We start from the raw sequence: 18,046 nt of genomic DNA, 5'->3' as shown, positions 1-18,046 counted from the left end.
ATTTAATGTCAAAAACCAGAGAGTGGAAGAAGGGAAGAATGGATGGAAAAAGACAGATGGACAGACAGAAAAAAGATGGTGATCAAAGGATGGTGGAGGAATGGACAATGGATGGGTTCATTGAGGAATTGATGAATGGATAGACAAATGGATTGATTAAAGATGGTTGCACAAATAGATGGATGACAGACTGACAGAAGAAAAGATTTATGGATGATGGTTGGGTAGGAACAGTGGAGGTATGGTAGATGGATGAAAAAAATGGATGGATACAACTTTTAAAAAGTCAGTCAGTCAGTCATTTTCTACCGCTTATTCCATAGTGGGTCGCGGGGGAGCTGGTGCCTATCTCCAGCAGTCTATGGGCGAGAGGCAGGGTACATCCTGGACAGGTCGCCAGTCCATCGCAGGGCAACACACAAACAACCATGTACACACTCATTCATACACCTAAGGGCAATTTAGAGTGACCAATTAACCTAACAGGCATGTCTTTGGACTGTGGGAGGAAGCCGGAGTACCCGGTGAGAACCCACGCATGCACGGGGAGAACATGCAAACTCCATGCAGAAAGACCCCTGGCCAGAAATCGAACCCAGGACCTTCTTGCTGCAAGGCAACAGTGCTACCAACTGCGCCACCGTGCAGCCCGCTCAAAAAATGTATTTCTTTAATTATATTTTGTTCTTATACCACACAGGTTTAGTTGCCTTCACAACACAAGAGCATTTCATGAGAGATTAAAGAAAACACAGGTAGTATTGGCAGACAATTTTCAATGACAGGCACAGCCTCTCAAAATCAAGAAAATAATGTCTTCTTCGTAATTTGCCAATCTATTGCCTCGCTTTTGGAAGCCATTAAAGATAGTGTTTGACCTGATGACGATCTGAGTGGAAAGAGACGCTGTTAATAAATGGTGTGACGATGACGTCTGTGGACTTCTCTCTTTTTGTATTCCAAACTTTGAGGCCTGCTAAGATTCAGAATGTGTAAATATTTTATTGTCAGCAAACATGTTTCAGTCCAATGCCGTTTGAACAAAGTAAATAACCTTCATATGTGGAGAAAATATTTGTACATTATTTGTACATTTAGGAAATTTGTGTGAAACAAGCCAACAAACTGGACAAAGTCTAATAAATGCACCTTAGCACAAAACGGTAAAAACGGGTTGATAAAGATAAACTACAGGGTATGAGTCACAGAGGGACTCTCCATCAGGAAGCCAGCAATTAGTATGGTTCATAAATATCAAACATATAAAGAAGAGATTGAAGACTAACACAATCTTTTCCCAACATACGGGGCAAGAAACGGGATGATTCACTCTTGCTGTGTAGTGCAGACAAGAGCCCAGAAAAGGCCCTAAGCAGAAGATATGAGTATGTAGCTCAGGACTTGGATAAAAACTGAAGGTGGAGGCAAGATTAGGAGTGACAAGGTGAAGAAAAGGGGAATACTGGGCCACAGAGAAATTGGGTTACTAAGTGAAGAAGAAAATTGTTACAGAGAATTTTCCCTGTGTGATTGTCTGAGGGCAAATCCACGCTTGCATATGCTTTAGTGTTGTGGTGTGAGCGTGTGTATTCTCGGTTGGTGTCAGGGACTCTGGATAGCAGGATGAAGTAGGACTAATAAAGCGCCGTCTGTCTGAAGGCTCTCAGTCACACTGAGTGCTTTCATGTGGGAGAAATCAGGTCACTGAACACAGCTGTACTTCAACCCAATTATTTCAGTAAATCTGCTCTTTTATCAAATCTCTTGAGCCTTCTACATACCAGTAATGTCAGTTCTTTAGTCAGTGTGTTCGCTTTGAGAACTGTAAATATGCATCACTGTTCTATTGGGTCTTAATTATGTTGCCTGCAAAGTGTTGTACGCATTATTGTTATACATGGAAGCTCTTTCACATTGAAAGAAAAGTTCCCCTATTTATGTTTTTATTATCAACAAGACACAATTATCTTTCTGAATTATCAAGCTCCATGTTTCAATATTTGATTATTCCATATATGTTCCCAACAGAGCTATTTCTATCAGACTGCAGGTTTTCTGCTGCTTCCTTGAGTTTCTAAAAGTAGAAACTTCCCTGTGCTATGTTCTACTGTTTCCCATAATTTAGGCATTCATTTTTGTGATCTCCCTCTGATTCTTCTTTCCAAAGAAATTATACCTAGTCCAGTGCTTCTATGTTTGGTCGAGTGTCTTTCCTGAAAGGACTTGCTGATGGAGCTTTTGCTGTCATCAACTCTGTGTTGTGGCTTTTGGAAGAAAGTACCCCTGGCTCAGTTGTTGTGTTTAACTGTACCTGTTTTTGGAAGAAGCCACTAACAAATCTATTGCAGTTATTAATTGTGTGTACTTTTTGTTGTTCATTCCCAAAAAGGTATTCCTGGCTCAGTATTTTTGTGTTAAGCCATATTTCTTTCCTGGACCAAAGTTAGAGCTGCTGTGTTTAACATTTCTTACCTTAATAAAGCCATCAACATGAGCTACTGCTGCTACTTTCCCTCTGTGTACTCTGTCTTTTCCCCATAAAAAGCTATACTGGACAAAAGTTATTATTTTCTGTCTTATTCCTGTCCTCTCAACTAGCACGTCATATGACTTTACTATAACTATATAGCAACTGAAACAATCTGTTTTTTGTTTTCATATGTCTACAGCTACATGTATACTATGTATACTATGTAATATTATTTTATGTGTGAGTTAGACAACAACACAATTCTGACCGCTTCTCGGATTTGGCAGCGAAACACATGGATCCTGAAGATTTCTGCATTGTGGTGGCTCTCAGTGAAGGCGAAGCAGTCGCTCTCTGGTGTGCCATCGTGGCCTCGGACACAGAACAGAATCTTATAAATGGGGTAATTGGCTATTTCTGTGTTGTTGTGGGGGTCCAGCAACCTGTTAAAACAAAAACAAAAATGTCCCAGTCTTCTCTGTTGTCCTGTTCAGTTTGCTATGTCCCATGTGTGAACAACATATAAGATTTCCATGTTTGAATGAGTACTTTTACAACCCTTATGTTGTACCAACCTGACGGTGCCTTCAGAAACGCCTGGCACTGAAAGTGTGACATCCAGGGGGAGTTGGCATTGCCCTCGCAGTATACTCATCATACGAAGGGCCTCCACTTCACTCCTGGGGGCATTGACAGAGGCACACCCCAGATATGTTAGCTGGCTGAACACAACGCTGTCCTCGTCTGGAATTGGACTGCAAGGACTTCCCTCTGATGATGATTCATCTGCTGCAGAGCGCAGAAGTAAAAAAGCATGAAGTGGAGAGGAAACATTTATTTTACTTGTTTAAACTTTAGGAGAAGATTGAAACAATCCCATCCTGCCTCACCTCTGTAAGACCTCTCATTCAGCTCACTCTCCTGAGCTGTCTGAACAGGGAGCACCATCTCCAGCTTGGGTGGTGGTGAACTTAATGGGTCAGTGCCTGCCGGCACGGGTGATGCCGTGTTAAGTAGAACCCCATGGTCGCTCGCACCGAGGTTGCTCATTCTGGCTTCTGATCCAAGACCAGCGTCTGCCACTGATGGGTCCATGAGGACATCCTCCAACTCCCTTTGAAGCTGCTGCTCACTCCCATTCCCCACGATCTGATACAGACATATCCAAATAATACATTAATATAGTTTATGGGCAAAATATTGCAAGCTAACATCCAAACAAGTAGATTTCTGCAGCAAACACCATGAGACGGTAAAGCCAACAACAGGAGCATAAGAACTGTTTTACATTTACAAACTTTGCCTGATTTCACAATTCAGTTTGAATGATTGCAATATTCTTAAAAAGATAAAGTCTTTCTTAGTGATGGTTTAGAGATATATCTTTATCAGATTTAATTTAGTGTTAGTAATTAGTAGAGGGTCAGTATGTCAGTTTAGGGTGTAAAAATACCTCCACATGTGAGGGTAGAATGAAATAAAGACAAACTCTAGGACTGGCTGTACTGACTGAAATCAGTGGCCCATTTCACTCTTTTTTGTAGGCAAACTCAATTTAGATTGTCAAAGATAATATCTGTACCTTTGTCTATTACTGCTACACTCAAACCTCTATATCCAGCTAAATGGATGGCTTACTCTCTGTCATTACACAGTTGATTTACAGGTGGAGCTACTAGCTGGGGCAGGTAGCTTAAGACTAGATTAAGGATATCAGTGAACACTAGCATCAAAATCCAAATATTACAAAGTAACCCCACAATAATAAAGGAAACAAATACAGGAAGCTAGAATGACCACAGACAAGATCACCACTAAATCACATCACAGAGACAAAGCAAAGGAAAGTAAAAGAAACAGCTCTTAGAGAGGAGAGGGAAAAGAAAAAAAAGCAGGAGAAGAGGACTGACCTTAAAGCTGACCCCTTCCTCTGAAATCACCTGCATAACAAACAACAAGTTTAGACACACCGGCTCTTCTCCTGACTAGATGGGCTGGCTGGGAGGGAAATGTGCAAGAGAATGTGTCGCCAAAAAAAGAACAAACAAACAAACAAACAAAAAAACATGATATCGGGATGACCGGGGTCAATGGATTGAGTGATTTCATTCTACAACCTGAAAAAAGTGAATGGCTGTCGGGTGCTGGTTTTCATATATCTGACAGCAACTGATGATGCCCAGATGGCCACAGAAAAGCTTCACTGGCTGCTGATCAAACCAGCAAAATGGAAAAGCACGTTACCCGCAAGCTTTATAAAAACAGCAGAAACATCCTTCAAGCAATAAATATGCAACTGTTTGGGCGCCATCTACTGGTACAACAAAGGACATACGAGTGCAGTAAACTAGGAGAAAAATATAAAGACACAAGCAACCCGCTTAACAGAGTAGTGCTATGTTTTGTAACAGAGAGGGTAGGAGGCAGGATGAAATCTGAACCTGTAAGGACACACGCAGCGTCCCAATTCTTCATTCCCTTAATAAATACACAACCCAGGTCACAACACACTATTATTGTGTCCCTACCATTCCTAAAATGCATTGCTGAACCCACAACCAGTCTTAAAATACATGATCTTCCTGAAAAAGTGTAGAAAAAATTAATCCAATGAATCCAACTGTAACAAGGCAAATAATAACCTTTCACTGCCAAAACATTTTATATTGGCTCTTAATCACCATAAATATCCAGAGATAAGGTTTAGAAGTGTGTTAATAGGAAAACATAAAAATAAATCTCTATGGTTTAAGTCTAGGAGAAAAGTGTAGAATGAGAATAAAACGGCAACACAAGAAGAAATGGTTAATCGTGAAAAGATGATCAGAAGCTTTTACAGGTGAGTGATGAATGAAGGAATCTATACAAATAGTGACAACCCCCCTAATGGTAATCTTTCATAATGTATGCTGCAAATAAATAGATAAAGGTTAATGTGCATCAGAATGTTCTGGTTACTCAGGCCCGTACAATTTTACTCTTACATTAAGAACGCTGACATTCATTCAGCACAAATCTTGATCTTACTCTACAATGCCTTGCAGAAGTATTTATGATTCTAGATTGTTTTCACGTTTTGTCAAAACCATCATCAAAAAGGAGAGCATAGCTGTAAATCTGGAGGAAAATCATACAATGAAATCTGAAAAATGTGGCGTGCATTTGAATTTAACCCCCTTTAGTCTGATACCCCTAAATAAAATACAACCAACTATGTTCATAAATCACGTCATTAGTAACTAAAGACCACCTGCGTACAGTTTATTTAAAACTGGTTTAAACAGAACTGGAAAAATGCTAGTGTTAGTATCATGGTAGGGGGAGGATTTTCTTCAGAAGGGAAGGGAAAGCCAGGGATTGGAAGTTGACAGTGGTTCACTTTCCAGCAGGACATGGGTGTTAAAAATACAGCCAAAGCTACAGTAATATTTTTTAGATTAAAGTACATTATTGTGTTAGAATGGCCCAGTCAAAGTAGAGACAACTGAAAATTTGTGGTGAAAAGTTGATGTTCATGGACTCTTATTAAATCCAACTGGGCTTGAGCATTTTTGGAAAACAGAAAGGGTAAAAATGTCTGTCTCTAGATTTGCAAAGCTGGTAGAGACGTAACCCAAAGAGACTTGCAGCAAAAGAAGGGTTCTACATAGAACTGACTTAATGGCGCTCAATACAAATACAGGCAACACATTCCAGATTATTTATTTATAAAAACAATATTTTGACTTTCACATTTATGCACTACTTTGTGTTGGTCTGTTACATACAATCCCATCATCAGGACAAAGCAGTAAAACAGATCCTCGAAAAAGATCTGGCGCTGGTACTCCGCTCTGTTGATTCTATACCCACACCACCCATCCTTACCTTCAGTCCTGTCTTTTCATCATCACTACCATTATTTGTGGACGAAGGTGTCTCGTCCCCCAGCCGGGACACGAGGACAAAGTCCTCACTGTTGAGAGTGGACACTGAGTCTGAAGACACGCTAATCTTCCCCACAGAGCCCTTGTCATCCATGGCTGCTACTTTTAATTTCGACCCTGCTGCTCATGAATGGAAGACAGGAGGAAGAGGAGGTGTAGGGAGATGATGAGCAAAATCACCTAGAAAGCAAAAAAATAACAGAACACATGATCATAGCAGTCATGAAGGAAATGAAGGCCTCTTTTAGTCGAGCAGAAACATGGTGCACCTTCTAAAAATGGGGAAGATTATATGTGAATTGTTTTTAAATGTCTTTTAAGAAAATGCATGCTGAGTTGCTTGCTGCAATGTAAAAGTCATGCTGATCCAAACGTAAGTGAAGAACTGAAAAAAAAAAAGCCACTTTGCTATAAACATCCATCTGATCGGTGCCAGTATTTCCCCTTACTGGGAGCCGCAGTTGTTAAATAAAAACATAGTAAGCCATGAGGTAACCACTGAAAATAATCAAAGGTGCCATTGTGTGCAACAGGAAGAAAGGCTCATGAGACGGTTCTGGAAGAGGCTAGAAAGGGACCAGGACCGACAGCTACTCCCTAGTTCTCCTTTTCCTTTTCTTATCTCTACCTCCTATTTTCTCAGGATTTCCCTTAGTCTTTCTGCCGCCCTCCCTTTCTATTAAAACCAGCGTCGAACAACAAAAAGGAGAAAAGGTCATAGCAGTTAACACTTCGTATCGCTCCACACAAGGTTGTCACTAATATATCCAAATAAAACTTCAAAAACGTTGTTCATTTCTCTGTAGCAACACAAAATCGTATATCGTATTGTATATAAATTTAAATAGCAACAAGTACTGTTCCAAGGTTCCTGGTTTTTAAATTGTTCACCATCCTCTATTGCACAAACACAATGCAACACATGGTACAACCCAACCGGGAAACCTGTTGCTGTTACTGCAGTCTAGCTCCCCGTTTAGGTTTCCTGGTCTGATGCAAATCAGACATGCTTTGGTCATTGTTCCTGCACATCTCGCCTCTCTAATGTCTAACAGCTAATCAGATGTTCTGGGCACAAAGGGGTTAAAGAGTTGCACTCTCATAACCGCTAAAATGTATATATAGCATTCTGTCACTCCAATGAAATGCCAGAGATAATGCTAAAGGACAGACCAAATAGGAGGCCCCCAAAAGCCAAGCCCCAAATTACTCGTTAATTAGAATATGATTCAAAAGATGTACATAAAAGTTAAGAGTAGAGCAGCAAAGTATACTGAATTGCATCATCAGTGTAGTGCAATATCACAGTGACAAAAGACTGCTAGGACACAATATGTGTTCAGCATTCACATTTTACCTATTGGAAAGACATTTGGCCAGTTGGATGGACTCCAACTCCCCTTAACGCCCACATCTGATGTATATACAGCATTTAAGGGCCCAAGTACTAAAGTACATGCAGAGAAGTATCAGGAAAGTTAATCATAACTGATAGTATTTTTCTGTTATTGTATAACAAAGTAGTATTTTACTGATATTGTGCAGCCCTAATAAAAAGCTACATTTCTCAGTCAGTCATTTTCTACCGCTTATTCCATAGTGGGTCGCGGGGAAGCTGGTGCCTATCTCCAGCAGTCTATGGGCGAGAGGCAGGGTACATCCTGGACAGGTCGCCAGTCCATCGCAGGGCAACACACAAACAACCATGCACACACTCATTCATACACCTAAGGGCAATTTAGAGAGACCAATTAACCTAACAGGCATGTCTTTGGACCGTGGGAGGAAGCCGGAGTACCCGGTGAGAACCCACGCATGCACGGGGAGAACCTGCAAACTCCATGCAGAAAGACCCCTGGCCAGGAATCGAACCCAGGACCTTCTTGCTGCAAGGCAACAGTGCTACCAACTGCGCCACCGTGCAGCCCTAATTGGAGAACACAGTAGCAATCTGTCTGTCGGCCTATCAATCACTATAAGAAAGGAGGATTTAATCTGACGGTACAGCACAGAAAACTCATCTGCTCTCCTGTTAGTTTTGCTGTTCTTCATTTGATGGCAACGGATAAAACTTTAACTTTCATAATCTGACTGGGAAGAATTGAAGTTACATACAACAGTAACATGATTATTTGCTGAAAGTCAGCTGCCTTCTGTTCCATCAGTAGCTTTTTATATTGTGATCTAATTTAGTGTTGTCGCATTTGGACAAAATCATTTTTTATTTAATTAGTTTCGGCAATGAAAACCTGTATGTTGACTATAAATGACTAATTTATAGATGATTTATGTAAGTAATGTATTGAAACACAAATGAAATTATTTTATGGCATGTGCATTTATATACAAAAGACAGCAGTAAGCTTTAAAGACTCATTTACGTATCAAATAGCAAGAAAAGACTCCAAACCAGGAAAACACAAACAGTCTAATCATGACCATTAATGAGTGCTCACTCACCCACAGGGGCACATCTGTATGGATGCACACACAATCTAACACTTTCTATTTAACTGGCAGCTCCAACACTTACAATGGCTGCCTTGTCACCCTGTCTTCCTCCCTGGCCTCAGCAGCAGATCTCTGCCTGCTCCTGCCAAGCCATGCTGTGCCATCAGTACCTTGGTGCACCTCTAGAGACAAAAAATATGGCATTACTCCAAAGAGAGACTAGCTTTTTTATTATAATAGAACTAGAATCCATGATTACTCCACACATGCAACGGTGTGGGATCAACCAACACATCTCTCAAAACTACCTTTTAATGTCAAAGTTGACGAAAATGAGTATATTTCTATTTCAAAATGAATTCACCGGTCTCGAGTAATATGAAAATCCTGAATATTAAGGCTTTAGTACAGATAAAACCTTTCCTCATACCATTCCTACAGTTTCATGTCTTTTCAATGAGATGCCAAGCAAATAGTCAAACTAATTGCCCCACTAATATAAGCTAGTTATTCTCAAGAGTAAGATGCACTTGGAAACTACAACCAAAATTAGCAGGTGTTCATTCTACATTTTTTTTTGCTTAAGCATCAAACAAATAAATAAATAAATGTTATAGGTGTCATTATAACAGTGATTACCACCATGTTATATTATTTTAAGAATAATTGTTCCCTTTCTATTTCATATAAAACTAATGAAATTATCTTATGCATTATGTTGCAAATGTTCACAAAAACAGTGAATGTGTTGTATTTTGATTGCCATTTTCAACAGAAATCCTGTTTTTTTTGTTTGCAGATGAGAGTCCCCAGAGACGGTTCATAGATGCATCACAGCCACAGAAAACGGCTCATCTTTCCAATAAGGATTACTGACTTCAGTGCTTTAGAACGGCTAGGTCAGGGATTTAGTTAGGACTACAAGTATTAAATTAGAATCAAATTTACCTATTTCATTAGCATACAAACGATTGTGCAGCTTGGATGTGATCAACAGTGACTCAGTGTGATATTATTTTTGTTAGTAAAAGACTAACAGAAAGGGGTCTTTTTTGTAGACGGCTGTATTCGAATAGAAAACACAACATATCTCTTTAAACAGTACATTTAACATCAAAGCATGTGTAAGGATGCGGACTGGAAACCAGAGATCAACTGTGCCCATTTACAGTTTGTTTTGCGTTGCTCACTGCCCCTCGACAGCTGAACAGCGTGTTCTGGGCTGCCAGATGGGTTCTCTGTGCACCTCATCAGAGCGAGCACCATACAGAGAGACAGAGAGCATCCAGAGCTGCAACACAGTTCCTTTCAAACTGTCCTCGTCTCTCTAGCAGAGATGCAACGGAAAGCAAAGGAATGCAAAGTAAATCTGAACCACTAATACATTTGAGTTTAGATTCTAGACTTCTAAGCATCCGATAGCCATCCCAGTTCGGAGCCAAAGAAGATAAAGGCTCCTCCTGTACTCCTGACGAGGCCCGCCGACCTTAAACTCCTTCACTGCAAAAGACTGAGCGTCAGCCATGTTGTGGCGTTTTACAAACACTTAATTAGCAGTCACAACTTCTTTAGAGAGAGTAGAAGTAGAGCTTATACTGGAAACCTGACACTTGGGTGTAAATGTGCATGCATTTATATGCATTATAAGGGCCTGGGCTACTCTCACTGATAATAAGCGAACTTGATTAGAAATACTAAAAGGAAAGCTTTTTTAATAGAAATTCTAAAAAGATAAATATTTTTTAAGTACCACTGGAGAGACATTATGCGGAAACAGATGAAATTAACGGTACATTCATAACAATATGACACATTTGTTGTTTTTTTAGGCGTTTGTATGGCAGGATATTTATAAGAGATGCACTGATCAATCGACCAAAGATATTAACTGGAATTTTCCTTTTATAAGGTCTGATCGGTTATCGGCTGGTCGAATCCAAAAAACATCTAATTTTTTCCTATTTCTTAAATGTTTCAAAATAACTAACGTCCATCATTTTTGGCCTACACATGCATCAACAAACAGTATGCACAATGGTGAATTTTTTAACTTTGCTAAAAATCAGATAAAGGGTGGGGACATATGCTTTCATGTATTTATGAAGATAATCTTGTATTTATTCATTTTCTTTTGGATTTAACTTACTATTGCTATCAAAGAGCCTGCAGAACACCTGCAGAACCCACTTTATGACCTACAGTCTTTAAAATGAAAAACAAAAATTGGAATCAGCAGGTCAAACTGCTAAAAAACAAAATTGGTGTCAGTCAGGAAAAGCCTAATTGATCCAGCTCTAATTATGCTAGCAAAAGTAATCTCAATAATCCCTAAAATACTTAAAACAGCTGCAATATTGAGAGCAGTGTAGCAAAGGCTGACATATTACCTGAGCTCAAAATCAATAAAGGCCTTGGTGAAGGACATAGGTGTCAAATGATCAGTGTTAAAACAAAGAGACAGGAAGAAGCCATCCAAGGCGATCGGATGATGTCAAGAAAAGTGGATTAAAGAAGAAACTGTAAGAATATTTTTCCCATGCAGGTTTTAAATTATTCAAACTGCTCTGCAACAGTTTCACAAAATGAAATTTTAGATTACACATCAAACATTGTGCCACTTTGCTTACATAACGTCAAATGTGACTGCATCGCCCTAAAAAAGGTCAACGGGGTGTATGAGGTTCAGTAAGGATGGTTGAGGCACCGACCTGGCTAAAAACCATCAGAAAAACTACATATTCCTCATTTGTTCGTGACATAGTAGTTCTCACGATGAAACAAAGAAGTTCTGAGGAAGGCTTTTATATCTCTGTGTGTCACTAACACTATATTTTATAAAACGTGTATCGAGTTGATGTCTCTTCTACTCCCTTTATATTCTAGCACTTATATTTTGGCCAATACAATCAACAGTCACCTCTGCAGCCAAGGATTCCACAATGGCGCAACTGTAAGCACTGTTGCCATACAACAGGAATGTTCTGGGTTCGAATCCCAGTCCGATATGTTTATGCATGGAGTTCTCTCTTTGTGCATGTATTGGTTCTCTCCAGCTACTCTGGCTTCCTCCCCCATCCATAAAATAAGATTGGAACACTGAGAGGAGTACTGTGACTTTATAACACGTGTCAGTTATAAAAAGTTTAAAAATAAAAAAAAATTGTATTGGCCAAAATCGGAATCAGCAGGCTGGGCTTAATTAATTGGTCTCTCTAAATTGCCCTCAGATGCGTGTGTGTGTGTGTGTGTGTTTGTGTGTGTGTGTGTGTGTGTGTGTGTGTGTGTGTGTGTGTAATTGTGTTGGCCTGGGATGGACTGGTGAACAGCACTATGCAAAAAATGCAATATATGGAAATTGAGCTAAACAATATGCATTACAGCATAATCATGACTAGGTTGTTCCCACACTGTCAGAAAATGTGAATTTATGACTAGAACTTTGTTAAATCAAGGCATTAAAACAAAAATGACTAAATCACAAGAACATTTAAACAGAGATTCAGATTGATAATGCTGATTAAAGCTATACACTGCAAAGCAGATAATGGAAAAATAGTAATGGACATTACACAAAGGCAGAGCAATCAAGACACATTTGACTTAATAGCAAAACACACCAGCGGTCATCTAATGGATGCAATAAAACAAACTCCTATTAATTTCTATAAAGCATCCCACACCAGTGGCTTCTGGTCAACTGCTGAGACTGAGGCTGCAGATATGCCACATTTTCTATAACAGAGGTAAATGTAAATTAGCATGTTCCTATCATCCTTTGTGAGCTTTAGCATCAAGCTCTTTATTGTCTTTATATGAAGTGGGAGAATCAAGACCATCCAACTTGCCAAATACACACAAATACTGGTCTGCAGAGCTTGAATGCATGGCAATTGAAATATTATTGCCTAAAAATCATGCAAGCAAGAAGTTTTCAGAAATTGTAATATTTCTCACACTATTATTGCAAATATTGAGTTTTGAGTCATGCAGTTCTATAAAAATAAATTTTTATTTTTGCATTTATTTTGCATTTTAATAGTTTATATCTAGGGTTTATTTATTTATTATCATTCAATTTAGAATTGTGTTTTAAAACCAAGTAATAACACCTAAAACTGACTTTCATTGATGACCTATGAAAAATACTTTAATACAAAAACGTTCTACTTATGTCACAAACTTAAATTAACATAACCATACATTTATTATATGGTTATGTTAATTTAACATAACCATACAATAAATGTATATTAACAATTTTTAAAAGTTCTACACAGGGTTCATGATTTTAATATTGACCCAAAACAGTTGTCTGCTGTTTAATTTAACAAAACAAATCAGCTGCAAAGGTTAAAATCTGATTAAAGAGACTTTATTTTCAGATCAAGTTGCAGCCTATACAGAACCCATCCTGTGCTCCAAAACTAAAAACATATTTTCCCATCTTATTACTCGTTTCTATCCGCCACACCGTTTGTTTCCATCTTACCTATAACTGGTAAAACAAATGGTTATCTCGTCCAAAAATATTTAAACATTTCTTTTTATTGTTGCCACTTATCTACTCTGATGACTGCAGTCATTCCTAAATTTCTTAATTCTCTATCGTTTCATGCAGTTATAGCAAGAAGTTACACTCAAACCAGATTTTATAAGGGCGGGTCACCTAGGTGTAGCAACAGCTTGCAACGAATGTTGCAAAATGTCCTATTTTAAATGTTTTAACCAGTATAAAGGCTGACAATTCCACACTTGTAGCTGCAGGTTACATTTTATTTTGCACTTGGAATTATATCCCATAGGTTGCAGTTTGCAACAGCAGTGACCATCCTTTTCTGCGGAAAAAAATCAGCTAGAAGCTTAATAGCCTTTTTATTCAGAACTGGAACCAAGTGACGCCAAGCGCACTGAGGCTGGAGACCAAAACAAGAACTGCCATCACTGGCTGCATTCCAACATGCTGGAGCTGGAGCGTGTCCAACGGATGTTCGGCTGGTGCAGAGACAGCTAACTATGTAGCTTTGTTATGCATTTGTGACAAAATACTTGGCAATTAAAACTCTTGCAACAGAGAAGAGCAGTAATTATCTATTGAAGTAAGTGAGTGAGTGTGTTGTAGGTCTCGGTGAAACACCGATTATTGATCGCAATTCAGCAAATTTTTGTTATTTTATTTCAGTTGCTTTGTGAAGCAGAAATAAAGGTTTATAACATCTGACTTTTAGGATATAGACGAGAAAAAAAAACTGACAGCAATCACACAACAGTTCCCGATACCTGACAGTAACAACCAGCTTAGGCATTGTAAGAGAGAAATATGTTAACTAATTGTACGCCTCTGATTGTGCTTCCTTCCTTGTCCTGCTGACTTAGACCAATCCGTGCAAACTAAAAACACACAACATGGTAGTAAAAAAAAAAAAGCTCTAATGCTAGTCTCTAACTATGTGTAGTGTTAGTTTTATTGACAAAAGGTTTTCGCCATAGTTTTGATTACCATTTTTAATGGATGACCAAACTTGCTGACGTTTTTGTTCGTGTTGACACCAATGAGAGAAAACCAAAACAATCGACGTGTTGCAAAGGGTGTGGAGCAATAATAACTTTCAGAAACACCACAAACTAAAGAGACATCAGGAAGCAGGCCATCCTAAAATCAATGCAATGCATTTTTCCTTAGAAGCCTTAAATACTAAATCCCTCTATTACTTCATTTTAGTCATTTAAATCCATAGTAAATTTAGAAATGTGGCAAGACTTAGTCCACTGAAACTACACTAAAACTAAAATACCTTAATTGTGACCACAGCTACATTAAAGTGTATTGTAAAAATTAATACCATGTTAATGTTGATGAGACAAAAACAGAAATGCACTGAGAAATCGGCTTGTTTCCCACTTATCTGCAACTAAAGCCTTATTTTTTTTCTGATCAGTGAACACAGCATACCTAAGCACCATCAGGCCAGGTGGAAATTGTTGCTGCGGTTAAAAGCCACAGTTAGCTATTTTCTGAATCAGTGAAGTGTTAAAAATGACATCAGAGGAAACCTAAATTGCAGGAAGCTTCTGCGTTTTCTACAAAGGCATGACAGCTGTTCATTCAGGCTGCCACCATAGGGAATTAGACTTCATCAGATAACAAGACGCTGAAGATATTACAGCAAACTTGATCCAAGACTATCTATAATAAAACGTGTGTTAGGAAGTGTTGGCAACCTTTGCAAATCTAACAGTTAAGGTAAATAGATAACTCTAAGGGGAACACACAAGAATGCTGCCATTACTAATGCTAACTGTACTAATCTTTAACATAAGATACCAAAGACAGTTCAAAATAGAAACTTTATTTGTTAATGCTCCTGTTTAACTAGCCGTGCAACAAGGACAGCTATCTCAAGATGCTGTAATAGAGTCTCTGCTCCTTATAGAAATAATGACATCACATTAAAAAGGCTGATTAAGGCTCCTTTTGCATTACATTAATACATGAATGACTTAATTGAACATATAACAATTTGTAGCTTTTCTCTCATAAATATCGTTGAGAACCGCTATTATTTATTTTAAAATTATTTTCTAGAGAAAGAAATGTTAATGAGTTGCCATCTCTCTGGTCAAGGATAGATGCTGTAATTCCTTTTAGTTGTGTTTTATTTGTACACATAACTTTATTCTAAAACTTACACACACAACTTACTAAACAGAGGCCTCTCAGTTCAAAAAATTTGTCATATTATATATATAGATTCACTAGACCCATAGTGATACATTAAGGAGCAAAAATAAGTCTCAAACTCTTGAATGGGCATTGCGTCACAATCCCTTCAAGGCTGTAGTTATCCCTGTTGTCTGTGCATCTTTTTAGACCTGAGTTTTTCTTTCCACTTAACTTCCCATTAATATAACTGGATACAGCACTTTGCAAATGACCAACTTCTTTGCAATGATCTTTTGCAAAAGAAGTTGGCAGAAGTCTTCCTTGTGATTGTGTAGTTCATAACATGACATTCCTGCCATCTTTTTTTAAATTAGCCTTACTTAATATTCAAATTTTCTGAAAATCTTAATTTTTGTGGGGGGTTTTTTTTAGCTGTAGCTTTGTTCAGTAAATCTACAGAAAATGTGTTTTACTTTGAACTGAATTACTGACATAAATGTACTTTTTAAATTGTTGAGATGTACTCGTAATTGTATATTTTCAGTAATATAGACAGAGACAGGTCTCTAAGTTTGGGCTGTTTTTGAGAAATCATAATTTTATTTTATTATAACTATTTTATTGGTAGGACAGTTCCATTTTTGGAGCCGTTACTGATACAATTAAAGAGAAACGAGAGTCAGGAAAAGTAGTGTGGGCAGGGCAGACCTTTACAAAGTCAGTGGTAGGAAATTGGTCATCAAGTCCCTGATTGGTGATCTTAGCTGGATGTTTTTAAGCATTGCTGATTAAACATGTTATAGGACAGAATAAAAACCATACAATCCTCTGCATTATACTGAAATCAGAGAGCAACACTTTAATTCAAGGCAATGTTACGATTAGTATATAAACCAACGACATGGAATAGAGGTTGACTAAGAATTTAAAATAACTGTAACTTATATAAAATAATCAAAGTAAACAATATTTCATAGCAACTGGTCTTTGGATACCCTATCCTACCTGCAGCATATCAAATAGATATATTGAAAGATAATCAATACAGCCAAGAGAACCCCTTAGGGTCTTTAAAGCTGGAGCCATCCGAAACAGACAAATAAACACTTTTAGCTTGATAACGTTGGGTGAGCCTCGCTTGCTCTGATGTTAACTTATCGCCTCAGTTTGTTAGCCATCACCAATCTGCTTAACGTTAGCTAAGATAGCAACAGCACAAATCGATTTAAAGTCTGGCTAAAATGTTTCACTATACATTTACCATTGGGAGATGCTATTTCGCCACCGTTACGTGACTAATGTAAACTGCTACGCTCAGGTGTTGGCAACAATTTCCTGAATAAACGCAGCTGACTTGCTGTCGTTGGCCACAGCCTCACAGGCCATTGCTTTATTATGGCTGCTGAGCTAACGCCTGCTAGCATGCTACCCAGGCAGTTCGCACCAACAAACAGGCACTTAACCCCATAACGAATGTGTCACTTCTGGCTTTGAAATCAGTAAGCATGTGCAAGCGCAAACACGCTTACCTTTATCTCCAGGAGTTTTTATTCCATTGGCTTTTGGTACGGCATTGCACTTTCCCAGGAACATCGGCACCGAGCAGCATCCAGGAGCTGTAAACACAAGCCCAACCAACCCGCTGACATTCTACACTGCGCATGCGCATGCTGGCGCTCCCCAAATCTATGCCCACATTGCTGCTGAGCCAAGTGAGGTGAGGCGTTGGCCTCGATGACCTGGAGGCAGCTTCTTCATGATGGTTTTAAAAACAAGGTCGCATTGGGGTGAAGTCTCTTTTAGTGTCAAGTTGAGGCATATCGCAATCCAAACCTCTTTAATGGGAAATTACTTTTTCCAAGCGCCATGATATTTAATTATTTCCCTTGATATTGAATTATTTCATTTGTGAAAAGGTTCATTTTAATACACTCGAATATCGTTGAACAGTAAATTTATTTAACAAATTCACTTCAAAATGTGAAACTCATGATATTATAAAGATGCATTACACATAGAATTGTGTGTTTCAATAATTAGTTTTTGTGGTAATTTTGATAATTAAGCCTTGCAGCTAATTAAAAGCAAATGATGTTGCTCAGAAAATTTGAATCTTACATAAAACCAATTAAAAATAATTTGAAATATAATATTTTCAGTCTACTGAAACATATTTTGATGTACTGTATTGTATCTACACACAGTACTTAATCTGAGCAGCTTTTGCATGAATTACTGCATCTATGTGGTGTGGCATGGATGATTTCAACCTGTAGCTCTGCTGAGGTATTAAGAAAGTCCAGATTGCTTTATAGCTCCTTGCTCTTGACAATACCTTATAGATTTTCTAAGGGGTTTTGGTCAAGTGAGTTCGATGTTAAAATGAGCACATCCTCATTAAAGCATGTATTGGTCATTTGGCAGTGCGGGCGGGTGCCAAGTCCTGTTAGAAAAGGAAACTGGCATTTTCATGAAGCTTGACAGCAGAGGGAAGCTGGAAGTGCTCTAAAGTTTTTCGGTAGACAGTTGTGCTGACCT

The 18,046-nt window shown here is 38.5% G+C and overlaps 1 protein-coding gene across 6 annotated transcripts in view; it reads right to left on the bottom strand.

Annotated features, from left to right (window-relative positions):
- The window catches only part of LOC124872277 (rab GTPase-activating protein 1), a 92,637-nt gene extending 75,475 nt beyond the window's left edge, over window positions 1-17,162 (bottom strand). For 2 of the 6 annotated variants that reach the window (XR_007039238.1, XM_047372065.1), the window contains exons 1-7: window positions 17,038-17,162; window positions 8,930-9,029; window positions 6,338-6,576; window positions 4,381-4,410; window positions 3,361-3,619; window positions 3,046-3,259; window positions 2,739-2,913 (exon numbers count right to left, since the gene is read on the bottom strand). Coding sequence is in view for 5 of the 6 variants with exons in the window: in XM_047372065.1 (XP_047228021.1) it covers window positions 2,739-2,913; window positions 3,046-3,259; window positions 3,361-3,619; window positions 4,381-4,410; window positions 6,338-6,490 (831 nt within the window). In the remaining variant the exon portion in view is untranslated. The remainder of the gene's footprint in view (window positions 1-2,738; window positions 2,914-3,045; window positions 3,260-3,360; window positions 3,620-4,380; window positions 4,411-6,337; window positions 6,577-8,929; window positions 9,030-17,037) is intronic. The other 4 variants (XM_047372068.1, XM_047372066.1, XM_047372069.1 and 1 more) reach the window with 4 other exon arrangements.
- Between the last annotated feature and the right edge of the window lie 884 nt (window positions 17,163-18,046).

This window comes from Girardinichthys multiradiatus, chromosome 8, assembly GCF_021462225.1.
Source record: "Girardinichthys multiradiatus isolate DD_20200921_A chromosome 8, DD_fGirMul_XY1, whole genome shotgun sequence".
NCBI classification, from domain to species: Eukaryota; Metazoa; Chordata; class Actinopteri; order Cyprinodontiformes; family Goodeidae; genus Girardinichthys; species Girardinichthys multiradiatus.
The sequence above is the reverse complement of the archived record's forward strand: the minus strand, read 5'-3'. Positions and strand labels throughout refer to the sequence as shown.